The sequence below is a fragment of the Delphinapterus leucas genome, chromosome 17, assembly GCF_059928025.1.
Source record: "Delphinapterus leucas isolate spDelLeu-1000000601 "Yukka" chromosome 17, BTC_Dleu_Yukka2, whole genome shotgun sequence".
Classification (NCBI taxonomy): domain Eukaryota; kingdom Metazoa; phylum Chordata; class Mammalia; order Artiodactyla; family Monodontidae; genus Delphinapterus; species Delphinapterus leucas.
In genome coordinates, this window is record NC_143145.1 from 83,334,226 (window position 1) to 83,347,882 (window position 13,657).

A 13,657-nucleotide genomic window follows, 5' to 3' on the forward strand; every position below is an offset into this window, starting at 1 on the left:
GAGCAGAAGCGCCTGACCACCCGGGTTGAGAACGGCCTCCCTGAGGGTGGTGGGAGGGTATATGCAGGGGTGGGGGTGGGGTCAAGGAGGTGGGGAGCCGGTTGAGAAAGTCCAGAGTCAGCGAGGGCTTGGGTAGCCACAGGAACAGGGGTAGGTAGCGTAGATGTTGCGTCAGAACCAAGCAGACGTGGATCGTTACCGACGTTTATGGATCTGTGAGGAAGACGGAAGATCTAGGGCAGCACGTGAGAGTGGGTGAATGTCGGTTCCATCAACAAAGAGAAGCGAAAAATGAACAGAGTTTCAGGTGGCAGAGCGGATTCGAGAGGGGTTGTGTAGAGAACTTGGGGCCAGGGAGTGGTTCAGGCTGGGTTCGGTGGTCGGCAGTGGTGCCTCTGCAGCCCCGGGGGGGCGGTGAGGTCCCAGCCGAGCGCTAGGGAGGTGGCCTAGGAGGACGAGGGGCCCGGGCAGGATGGCGGCGGCCCTGCCCAGCGCTGTCCTGTGGGCCTGTGGTGGGCTGCCGCGCTACCTGTCGCTGAGGAACAACTACCACGATCTTCGCTGTTTAAAACAGCACAGACGTATTATTCCACGTTTGTGGGCACGGCTCGGCGGGGTCCTCTGCTTCACGGTCTCTCACAAGACTCCAGTGAAGGTCTCAGCCCGGGCGGGGTCTTGTCTGAGGCTCAGCAGGAATGATCCGCTTCCGAGGGCTCGCTGTGGTTGTCAAGAACCGGTGGTTCCTCGCAGGCTGTCGGACTGATGCCCTCAGCTTCTTGCTGGCTGTTGGCTTCGGTTTCTTGCCACGTGGGCCTCTCCCTATGACAGCGCATTCCATGGAAGCTGGCAGGAGGGAGGTCATGGTCCTGAGTAGCCATCATGTAAGTGACACCCCATCACCTTGGCCGAATCTCAGTGGTTAAAGCAGATCACAGGCTCCGCCCACGTGCAAGGGGACTTGGGGAAGCCGAGGGGCTGCCTCAGAGGCCCAGTGCTACGGGCACCATTTTATTCCTGTCTTACAAAAGAAGAAACTGAAACAGTTAAGCATGCAAGTAGTGGGGCCGTTATATTTTAAGGACTGAAAAATGGCTGTACGCTTTGACAGTGTTGGGGAGTTCTTTGGGGACTTTTGTTTGGTGTCTTTTTAATGCAGTGGTGTAGGTCAAGGTCATATGCTTGTGGTTCAGTGAATGTGCAGGTAGGAAGAGAAGCTGAGTAGAGATTACTCTTTCAGAAGGTAATGTTAAAAGGAAGAGCACTTAACCGTTTTTTGTAGTCACATTGAATTATTTCTCTCTATAATCAGAAATTTTTCTTTTCCAGTTCACTGAGTTTAACCAGTAATGCCATTCAGTTGCCAATATCAAGCAAAGCAAACATAAGCCACTTTTAATCTGCTTTTTAAGAAAGTGGTAATCCTTTTCACAGTGCCTGACGGTAAGTCACAGTTCCTGCCTTTATAACGGAGTTTTGATCTAATGCATTTAAAATAGCGATTTTGGAAACATTAATTTTAAAGCCTTATTTGCTTTTTTCTTCCCTCATCTGCTCTAAGTTCATGTGGAGAGAGCATAAAGAAAGATAACTACTAGTTTCTGGAAATGTATTTGTCATCTTTCATCACTTACATTGCTATTGGGGATTTTTACCTCCAGTTGTTAAAAATAAAACGCTAGCTCTTGACATCTGTCCCTTTTATTTATAGATGAGGAAGCTTTATTTTATATATGGGGTTTTGACTTGGACAACTAGGTGATGGCAGGGTTGTTATAAATATTCTGATTTCCAGACCTGTGCACTTTCTGCTGTTCCACTGTAAGGGCCAGAGTTTCTTACGTGAAGTGTTTCTAACTCAGCGTGGAGGTGGAACTCAGAGTAAGAGGCACCTGGTGGAAGGAATAGGGACTGACTCTTTCCCTCCTATTGCAAGTGGTGGCTCTTCTTGTTTGCTGTTAGTAAGTTTAACCTTGAGAGTTTTTCATTGTTACAAGGTAGAAGCAGGGGAAGAACTTTTGGAGTTAGGATGATGTTGGACCAAATTTTTAATTTTGTTTTTCTTCTTAATGTAGGGCGGTGCATGAGAGCAGTGTGAGATACACACCAAACTGTTCTAACTACCGTCTCCCTTCTTCCTCAGAACAAACTGTTTCCCTTATGATAGAAGTTACGCTTCTCATGAGCCTCATTACTGTTCATTTTTGTTTTTTAAGCAACAAGTTTACTGAATTGTCCAGTTAGCCGTTCTAGACATCAAAACCTATTCCGTTTTTTTGTTGCTTATGTAGTATAACTGTGCTCTGTCTTACGTGAGCATAATTGTCTTTGTACCTGCGTTTGTAAATTGACCACTTTTCTTGTCTGTTTCTTTCAGTAATCGTATCAGAGTGAGGTATAAGCTCACAGAATCCAGAGAAATCATCATGAAGTTGTATGTATTTCTGGTGAACACTGGAACCACCCTGACATTTGACACTGAACTTACAGTGCAAACGTGAGCTGGGTTTCATTGATTCTCATCAGTTTTGCATTTTGTACATGTAAAAAGTTAAAGAAAGATTTGATTTTGAGAATACTATTCCTTTATTAAATAAGAGTAGCAGTATGGCAAGTCTTCACTTTTTTATCCTCAGCATATTACGTATACAATTGTCATCTTCCTCTAAAGCGCTAATGATAAATTTGTTAAGTTGTGCTTTGTTCTGTTTGTGTGACTGTGTTTTTCAGAGTAAACATACTGATTTCAAACCAAAGCAGTCGAATAGAAGCAAGTTTTCATAGCTAGTTGCTCTTCTGAGTTGCACAGGGCGCTGCTGAGGGGGTTATTGCTATAGCTACGTAAACCAGCATGTACCAGCCCTGTGGTTTTTCGTCATTGTTTTTATTATTTTATGTGAATAAAGTCAATAGTGTTTGTTTTGTTTGTTAATGATAGAATAAAATTTCGAATTAATCTTATTTTTTAATGGAATTATGAAATTATTTTTTTGAAAGTTCTAGTTTTTATAAAATCTGATTTGACCTGTAAAGGAATGGTTTTTTGAAAGACTAGGAAAAGGAAGCGATTTCCATATGGTGTAGACTTCATGTGTTTTGTGTAATGTGATGTGGAGATTTTAACACACATTCTTTGTTCTGAGGATTTTAACAGACCTGATGCTAATTTGAGCATGTTCCTTTGCTACGTTATATAAAGATCACAAAAATAAATGTTTCTACTGCCTGCATTTCATAAGCTCACTTTTAGGTGTGGGACACGGGTGATCGTTGACCTTCTAGTTATTTATGATTGGCTGGTTGATTATGGAATCCAGCTGCAGAAACAAGAAGCTTGTAGTCTTTACTACTGTTTTTGGGGAAATTTTTAGAGTGAAATTCATTTATCTGTCAGGTATTTTTACATAGTGCCACTTGGATAATGAAAAAAGTTGTCATTGGGCAAATGTAAATAGCTGATGTTTTGGCCCCCCGCCCCCCCTCTTTTAAAGTGTGGCTGACCTGAAGCATGCCATCCACAGCAAGTACAAGATTGCTATTCAGCACCAGGTGTTGGTGGTCAACGGGGGAGAGTGCATGGCTGCAGACCGGAGAGTGTGCACCTACAGTGCCGGGACGGTAGGTGTCCAGGGCCTTTCCTTCCATGCAGACGCACTCCAGCTTCACGGAGGGGCTCGGGGCTCGTGGTCGCAAGGAATGTGTATCTGATTGGTGTATGGAGGGCAGTGTGCACGTTCGGTATTTGTAACATTTTACTTCTTTTTTTTTGAATTTTTACTTCTATAGGACACAAATCCAATTTTTCTTTTTAACAAGGAAATGATCTTATCTGAACGTCTACCTGCTATTCCTAAAACTACCTTTTCAACAGAAAATGACATGGAAATAAAAGTTGAAGAGTCCCTTATGATGCCTGCAGTTTTTCACACTGTTGCTTCAAGGACACAACTTGCAGTGGTAATTGTAATATTTATTTATACCTAGTACAGTTTAAAAGTAAAAATTGGCATTATTTAACAGAATAATGTCTTATTCACATGCTTGGTAATGTTTTTGTGGACTATTAGCTTACTAGGCATTGGCGAATGATCTAAAAAATTGATTGCTTCTAAAAGCATTCAAATCTTGGGCTTCCCTGGTGGTGCAATGGTTAAGAATCCGCCTGCCAACGCCAGGGACACAGGTTCGAGCCCTGGTCCAGGAAGATCCCACATGCCACGGAGCAACTAAGCCCATGCGCCACAACTACTGAGCCTGAGCTCTAGAGCCCACGAGCCACAACTACCGAGCCCACGTGCCACAACTACTGAAGCCCACGTGCCTAGAGCCCGTGCTCCGCAACAAGAGAAGCCACCACAGTGAGAAGCCCGCGCACGCAACGAAGAGTAGCCCCTGCTCGCTGCAACTAGAGAAAGCCCGTGCACAGCAACAAAGACGCAATGCAGCCAAAAATTAATAAATACAAAATAAATAAATTTATTAAAAAATAAAAGCATTCAAATCTAAATAGCAGAGTAGTCTAAATTATAGAGGAAACATGCCAAAAACATGAAAAATAACAAACTTTGAAAAAATATTTTGTGATTACTTTGTCTGGTTTTTAAATTTCAGGCGTGTGCTTTGTTCGTCATCCTACGTTTGCAAACAGTTACAAAATCTTAGGGTGGAACAACTGTCTTAAACATGGTTTGTTTACTCTTTCCTAGATGATGGTGTGCAGTTAATGACTTCAGGACATTGCTTTGATCAGTGCAGTACCTATGTTTGAGTAGACAGACATAGGCACAGAGAGCTTAAAGAACTCTTAAGATTGTGACTTTTCTCTCACATCCATATTTAGGTCCTGGAGGAGCGCCCAGTCTCTTCCTAACACATACACCTCTGTGTTGCTGCTTGCAGCCCCCATGCATTGTCTCCCAGCCATTTGGTTTATTTTTTGTTTTTTTGTGTTTGTTTTTGACTTGCTGGCACTTTACTGTAATACTGGCTGTAAGCTATCAGTCGTGGGACACATTTTGCTTTCAGACATAAAAAAAAAAATGTTATCTTTTAGAATCAACTGAAAAAGAGTATTTACCTTTTATAAAAATAAATTAATGAAATAAACTATTAAGTAGTAATATTTGCGTTTTTAAAAGAAATTTCAGAGCAGGTTGTTTTAATGTAGTACATACATTTGTGAAACTATACCATTTTCCACACAGGATACAACATAAAAATAGAATAACCTCATCTTTCTGGAATATGCTTAATAAACATTAAAGAGTCTGAAGATGATTTTTAGAAAGCAAAATTATTTTTAAAAAGACAAACTCTGTAAACTGAATTTATGTAATAGAGTCCTTGAGATTTGTTTTCTGATTATTGGTCTATAAATAAATTAATAAAACTAATAACACAGTTGCATGCCACTTAAAAAGCAATAGTTTTGATTTAATTGAAAAATATAGATACTACATGCTAATAGAAAAATGTAATATTAGATATAAAAATTATAGGCTAACCAAATAGGACGTATAATTGTTAAGTGATTAGAGTAAAAAATCAAAAGAACAAATAAGACTTGATAAAAAGATTTAAAAATCAAACAGATGAAATGAGAGAGAGGATTAGTGTAGCAGTAAACAATCTTTGCAGTATCTAGTGATGCCAGGTGACAAGTTAAAGAATTGTAAAGGTTTAACCCAGGCATGGATTAAGTCAAGTAGGAAAGAGAAGGGGGTATAATGAGTAGCAGAGAAGAGCTAGGAATGGATACTATCTTCATTAAACTAGCAAAAATCTAGATAGGATATAATAGAAATAATAAAGTGAATACTAAACATAAAATAGATTAATACAGTCCAGTATTTGGTTATTAATTAGCCAACTTTTCTCTTATTAAAAGAAATTTTATGGTATGATCAAAACAGAAAACAACTGTGCCATCGCAAGAAATACTGCTAAAACAGGTTGCTAAAGTATGAGAAGAAAGATATGCGCGGAGCTAGTAGATAGATAGTGGTTGTTAAAAGCATTAAACAGAAAAAAGTGAAATTAATAATAAAAGATTTAATTTGTGAAAAAGCCAAGCCACATCTGTATTTGCCTATCAACACAGGCTAAAGATAACAATATTAATCCCAGGAGAACTTTTAATATAATGACGTACGTCAGTGTTCATAGCAGATGGTGGAAACAGCTCAAATGTCTAGCGGATGTATACACAAAATGCGGTATATTCATACAGTGGGATATCATTCAGCCTTCAACAGGAAGGAAATTTGTGATACAAGCTACAACATGGAGAAACCTTGAAGACAGTATACTAAGTGAAGTAAGCCAGACGCGAAAGGACAAATAGCGTATCATTCCAATTATATGAGGTCCCTAGAATAGTCAAATTCATAGAGACGGACAGTAGAATAGATGTTACCAGGGACCGAGGAGTGAGGGGAATGTTGAGTTAATTGTTTAATGGATGCTGAGTTCCAGTTTGGGATGATGAAAGAATCCTGGAGATGGGTGGTGGTGATGGTTGCCCAGCAATGTGAATGAGTTCATGGTACTGAGCCATACACTTAAAGATGTGTTAAAACGGTAAAATTTATGTGTGTTTCACCACAAAAAATTTTTTAAGGGAGATTTTAATACATTTCTCTCATAATCAAAAGGATCTTGTGGACTAGATTGAATTCTCTGAATCCTGAAAATATAGAATATACTTTTTTCCTTATAGATAATAACCCAGAAGAGTATCAAAAGACTAATATATTAATAGCAAAAAGCAGATGTTATAGGGATACAAGGATGGTTCAATATTTGGATATGTATTAATATAATTAATTGCCTCAATCACTAATACTTTACAGGAGAAAACATAGAGCATCATATTAATGTTGTCTGGAAGAGGCATGTGTTAAAATTCAGCAGCTGTTCCTAATTCATTAAATAGCCCTAGAAGGGAGAAAATAAATGTAACACAGACTTGACCAAATATAAAAAGATAATCAGCTTTCAAATAAGTGAAAAGCTAGAGTCACTTGCATAAATCAGAATAAACCTGTTCAGTATTCTTTTGGAACTTCTGGGAAATATACTGAAATAAAAAAAATCAAGTAAGTGGTGAAGTTAATGGAAAAGAAGCGAAAAACATCCATTTTAGATGATATGATCGCATATTTGGGAAATTTGAGAGAATTTAATAAAAGCCCACTGGAAGGAATTTTAAGGTTGATTGGGTGTTTGCTAAATATATAAACATCATTCCTCTTTCTCCATATTGGCACTGCTTTAGAATAGAAATGGGAAATAAATTGCATTCTCAATAGCAACAACAAAAGTCTATAAAGTTCCAGAACATAAAAACTTATTATTTTTTTAATCTTTAAAAAAATTTTTATTTTATAATGGAGCATAGTTTATTAACAATAAAACATAATCAAATGAAAAGATATATTCTAATGTTCATGATCATATTCTAATTACTATCTGTTCACTAGCTTAATTAGTTACAGTTAATTGCTACGATGAAGCATTTTTGCTTTGGGGGGGTGAGGGGAATTTGGTTGTTTTGTTTGTTTTATTTGTTTTACATAAAGTGGATATTAAGTTTGCTTGGAAGGATCACTGTCCAGGAATAGCTAAGAAAGTGATGAGAAAGAAGAATGGGAAGTGGAGGGAAGAATGTACCTCTCAGTTTGTAACATTCACCCAGAGCTACTCTAACCAAGACAGAGACCCACAGTCAAACTGTCCATCATGTCAGCAATTAGAGGCTCGGTCTTTTTTTTTTTTTTTTGCTGCACCACTGGGTTTGTCGGATCTTAGTTCCCCCACCAGGGATCAAACCTGGGCCCCCAGCAGTGGGAGCGCAGAGTCCTAACCACTGGACGCCAGGGAAGTCCCCAGCCCTCTTGTCTTTTAACCATCCAGAGCGTGGTCTCCAGAGTCACATTTCCCAGTTACTTGTGTGACCTTGGACTGTTGTCTTTACTGCTAGTGAAATTAATAAGTAGAGTGTTGTTTATTGATAAACATATTTGAAAATGGACATATCACAATTACACATTCATAATTTTTAGTGCAGTTTCACAAAGTGAACGCAAATTTTAAAATACGGTGTCACCCCAAAAGCCCCACTTCATGCTTTCTCCCTTTCAGGACCCATTATTTCTTTCATGAAGTTAACCAATATCCTGACTCCTAAAACGGCTTGTTTTCTTTTGTGTCTGGCCTCTTGGACTCAGCATTACGTTCTTGAGACTCGTTCATGTAATCACGTGTATTAGTGGTTTGTATTCATTGCTGTGTAGTATTCCACCATAGAAAGTTCACAGTTTTACTTTTGATGGTTGTTGCTGTGTTGCCCTGTGTGGACCTCTAGCGGCCATTTACTCCCAGGAGCAATGAGTTCCTCCTCATTATCACGGCAACAAGCAGGAACCAGAAACGGAAACTTTCCTGTAGCAGTGCTTCCTTTGAAATGAGTTCAGAGCACATTCATGCATGTACGTAAGTACACATATGCAGACGTGCACACAAACATTACCTTCTTTTACCGATTATTTCTTCTTTTCCAATATAGGAAATGTATGAAGTTGCCAAGAAACTTTGCTCTTTCTGTGAAGGTCTGGTCCATGATGAACATCTTCAACACCAAGGCTGGGCTGCAATCATGGCCAATCTGGAGGATTGTTCAAATTCCTACCAAAAGCTACTTTTCAAATTTGAAAGTATTTATTCGAATTATCTGCAATCCGTAGAGGACATCAAGTTAAAACTTACTCAGTATGTATGCTATTAAAATGGATAATAAGATGTTTGTTTAAAATACCTTTGCAATTTATCAGTAGTTTTAGTAACAGTAATTTCGTTCCTAGTAGGCCATATATTTATTATAATTGAGGTTCATGTTTTTGAGACTTTTATGATGACTTTTATGGACTGTACAATTTTTAAAATTATGGACAGTTTTATCCATATATTTTATGAATCTCCCATGTTTCTTTTTCTTGTATTTTCTTTATGTAAAAGACTCAAAATACTTTTGAAATCATTTAGAAACCAGGAACCTTTGTCTCTTGCCTTGCTACCAGTTTTACCATAAAGTAAAGCAAAATGCAGAAATAACAATCTAATGGGAGTGGAAAAGTTTTCAAACATTAAGCAGTCAAGGAAAATTATATTTTTCTTCTTAAATATTGCCATATGATGCAGGCTTGCTGAGATGGAAAAAAGCCTTTGTGCTCTGGTTCTCATTTAGATGTTTTCCTGGTTCTTTGCATATAAGCCCATCTGATACCCATTGGCTCTTTTTTAAAAGGGCTGTAATGAATGTAAAACAATACGGCAATAATTCCACACAAATGTAGCCCTTTGTTGTGTGTGTGTTTGTGCTTTCAGTGTTTTGTATTCATTTTTTTTTGGTTCTTCTTAAACTTTTTATTTAACTAGAGTTGGAGGGAAGTATTTTCTTTTTCTTCTTTCAAGTGAACTGTATTAATTCAAGTTTCTCTATTTTGTGGCATGAATGTTTAGAACTTTTTGGCCTTAAGTGGACAATGGGGTGCATCTTGGGAAGGAAGGAATGATTAATGAAGACTGGAAGGAGCATTTACAATTTTTATAACCTGAGATTTCAAGTAACTGTGTTTTGGGGGCTGGGTAGTTCTCTCAGATGTTAATTTAATGTAGGATCCTGAATCATTTTACATAGTTTTTACAGAAGTCAAATCATCAAGATTTCATCTTTTCCCCATGTTTTTTTTTATTTGTTTGTTTTTGTTTTTGTTTTGTTTTTGCGGTATGCGGGCCTCTCACTGTCGTGGCCTCTCCCGTTGCGGAGCACAGGCTCCGGACACGCAGGCTCAGCGGCCACAGCTCACGGGCCCAGCCGCTCCGCGGCATGTGGGATCTTCCTGAACCAGGGCACGAACCCATGTCCCCTGCATCAGCAGGCGGACTCTCAACCACTGCGCCACCAGGGAAGCCCCCCCATGTTTTTTTGACAGCATACATCTATCTACCTGTTTATTTTCAGGGAGGGATGAATGCAAGAGTTAACCTTAATCTCTAATAAGAGTGTTAATTTTATGCTTTGCTTTCAATATATCAAAAAAGTTTTATCTTTAAGCTAATCGAACATTAAACTTTCTATGGTAAATCTTTTTTATAAGTTCCAATTTTTTATACCTTAAGGTTTGTTAAAAACCAAGTGTCCACGTGTCTAGTGTAAACTTGCTATCTTTAGCGGGCGTTTCAGCGTGTGAACGATATCCTCCTTCTCTCTGTCTTCTTTTAAAGAACACCTCATGGACTACTTAGATGCATGTAGTGCTAACAGAGAGGTGGTGAGATTTCTGTGTGTGATAATAACATTATTTCTTTCAAAATGCTAACCTCTGACTAGAGCAGTCCCATTATTTTACTGACAGGTCTTTTGTACTTTTAAGTTTAGGAACTGCGGTTTCAGTCATGGCCAAGATTCCACTGTTGGAGTGCCTAACCAGACATAGTTACAGGGAATGTTTGGGAAGACTGGATTCCTTGCCTGAATGTGAAGGCTCAGAAAAGGCCGATATGAAAACCTCCACTGAACTGGTGCTCTCTCCCGATATGCCTGCAACAATGAACAAACCCTCCTTGACCTCATTTCACAAGTCCGTGCAACATGTAGCCCCAGACACCACAGATGCTGAAAGTGGAAAAGAAATGAGGGAACCTTGTCCAAGTCCTGTCCAGCGGGACGAACCTGCAGTAGATGCTAAAGACGGTGACCTGCCTTTTTTTAATGTTTCTTTGTTAGACTGGATCAATGTGCAGGATAGGCCTAATGACGTGGAATCGCTGGTCAGGAAGTGCTTTGATTCCATGAGCAGGGTAAGAGTCATCTGATTTTTCTTGTCATTTAACCACTTGAAATTATGTTACGTGTACTAAATATTTTCTGTACAGTAATGGGAGAAGGGGCGGGGGTAGTACCATGTTATAGCGGAAATAATGAGCCTTGGAATAAAACTTTATAACCATATCTAAGACTTTGGACAAATCAAATCATTTAATGCATAACCTTATTTATGAACTGATAGTAAAGTTGGGAAGATTATTAGAAGTAATATAGGTAAAATCTCTATGCAGTGCCGAGCCTTGAGGTGTCCACTCCAATGGGGATGGTCTTGGTGGTGGTGGTACTTTGAATTTTTTTCCCCTGATTCTGTAATATTGCTTGGACTTTTTAATATCTCCTATCCTCTAATTTGTCCCTACAGTTAGGCTCTTTGATCTGCTAGGTAAAACTTGGACAGTCTTGCTGGTTCTCATTATTGCGCCTTGAGCACTGAGCACTCTCTACAAGTAAATCTAAAAGTAAATCGATAAAATGGTAACATTTGGCCATCGCTGTTTCTTACATTAACTTAATAATGATGCATATGTTCACATTTACAGATGCTGTAGAACTTTCAAGCTTTTGGGGGGAAAATATTAATGATATAATTTCGTTTTTATCTGTAACAGTTTTTTACGCTGAGAATGATTGACGTTCGATGGAATACACAAGTCTTGAGTGGTTAGTTCACGGGAGTAGCCAACATCCAAAGGCAGATACATTGAACCTTTCCACCTCCCGGAAAACCCCCACGGGCCTCTTTTGCATCACTCCCCCCGCCAACCCCCCCGCGCCCCACCCCCTCCCAGGGAACTCATCTCTGAGGTTTAAAAGAAGTAATTTTAGATACAGTATCTGCCTGAGATATTTTAAAATTCAAAACCTAGACATTGTGTTTTTAGTTTTAGTTTGTAACCATAGTGACTTGTGTTTTGGATTAAGTTCTCCCCCAAGTACACTTATAAAAACTTTTAAACCTGGGGAATAAATCTGGAATAAACCTCTTCAGATCTGATCAGTAAGTGGATAGAAAATCTTTGAGGCCTGAGAGGAAGTTGTTGAGGCACATGCGTCAGTGATGCAGACCGTATGAAACAATATTTTGAAGGCTGCTGTTGTTTAAAGGTGATGGGCAGAATACTTAAACTTTTCTCAAAGGTAAACTTTGACTTGGAAAAGAGGCTTATAAATCTTTGGTTGGTTATTGGGGGAAAGGCAGCACACTGTCTGGGATGCCCGGAAAATAGCAGCATGTTTTCTCGTTTAAGTTGTTGGACAGTAGAAATGGAATGCATTCCAGAGTTTATTCTTAATTCTCTCAGTACACCCATTTCCTTGATGACATCCTTTAGGCATTTCTTTCATTTTGACCATTTATTATTTGTTGTCAAAGAACGCTTCAATTAAGACATTTGCCAGGGCGGGGAAGCATGGAATATATTGTGCAAAGATTACTGCCAAAAATGAATGAAAACTAGTGTTCCTATTCAAACTGTTGACATTTTAGTAGCCTAAAAATTCCATCTGTGATTGTGGAAAATCAACCACATGATTGCGATAGGGTGATTGAAGCGTCATTTTTTATAATTCCACGTGAATCAGAGAACAGGGCTCTAGGCCACGAGAACCACTTTTTTAAAGGGCTTGCATTTGGCTTTGTGTTTGCATGTTTAAATGAAATCTAGCAAAGCCATAAGTTTTATTCACTTTATATGACAAGAGAGAAGAAACAGTGATCCTCTTCTGGCTTAATAACGAAAATTCACAATAATTTATACCTACAGAATTCAGTGAATCTTAAAATATTCTTCCATGCTTGTCTGTGTAGTTGTGTTGTACTCTGAGTGAATTATGAGATACAGAAGCATTAGAACCAGGAGCCATGGTTTGGAGTTTGTTTTTTCTTCCTTAAATCACTGCTGTGTTTTACGTATAGCTGTAATTTGGCCCAGGTTGAAATTTTGAATTATTTTAGTCATCTTTTTTAGCCTTTTATCACCCTCATAATTTATAACTAGTCAATACTTTGGATTGGAAATGTGTGCACATTGGACTCACCATGGAAATGAGGAGATGTTCACATATGCACAAGTTTTAGTTAATATTGTGTGAAGCAGGTGCTGCCCGTGTTAAATAATGGCTGTGTTAACTTTTTTGTGATGTTAGAAATGCAGCTTCTTATTGACTACACTGAATTCCTGATAACAGTTCGTTTTTAACTGCTTTCGTATGTTGTCTGTGAACCTAACACTGTACCTAAAATGAGTAATTTACAGTCCCTTTGTGGTGATCAGGGAAGACACGAGGGAGGTGGTATTGACTAGGCCCCTCACAGGGAGGCTGAGGTGGGCTTCAGCAGCTGGCAGGACGATCCGTGTGAACAAAAATCAAGCTAGAGAAGTAGCATTTGTCTGCAGTTCAGTGCTCTGTGCTCTGGGGACACGTCTGGGGGCCGAGGGAGCCGTTTCGGGATTCCGGCAGAGGACAGCTTAGCAGTCACGGCCAATGTCCCCGTGGAGGTGTGAGCGGGCAGGCAGAAACCCGGGCTGAACATTTGTGAGAAGGATGAAGGGTTGGACAGGCGCGGGGAGTTCACCTCCTTCGAAATCCTGTAAGAAACAGTAAGGATGGGCCATAGCCCAGAGTCCTGCGGGATCTTGCCTGTTTATGGAGGAGACAGAAGAGGAGCCAGACCCAGCGGAGGGGGCGCCCGAAGCTGCGAGGGGTGGTCTCCCTCCCACGGGTAGGTGGGCTACACTGTGAGCCCCACCGGAAGCCAGTGCACGGAAGACG

The 13,657-nt window shown here is 39.6% G+C and overlaps 1 protein-coding gene across 9 annotated transcripts in view; it reads left to right on the forward strand.

Annotated features, from left to right (window-relative positions):
• The window catches only part of RB1CC1 (RB1 inducible coiled-coil 1), a 61,125-nt gene that overhangs the window by 16,056 nt on the left and 31,412 nt on the right, over nt 1-13,657 (forward strand). For 4 of the 9 annotated variants that reach the window (XM_089899167.1, XM_089899168.1, XM_089899173.1 and 1 more), the window contains exons 2-6: nt 2,375-2,494; nt 3,489-3,615; nt 3,784-3,954; nt 8,564-8,766; nt 10,413-10,857. In XM_089899167.1, the coding sequence (XP_089755293.1) occupies nt 2,375-2,494; nt 3,489-3,615; nt 3,784-3,954; nt 8,564-8,766; nt 10,413-10,857 (1,066 nt within the window). Of the gene's footprint in view, nt 1-163; nt 1,441-2,374; nt 2,495-3,488; nt 3,616-3,783; nt 3,955-8,563; nt 8,767-10,412; nt 10,858-13,657 lie in introns of those variants that run through there. The other 5 variants (XM_089899169.1, XM_089899170.1, XM_089899171.1 and 2 more) reach the window with 4 other exon arrangements.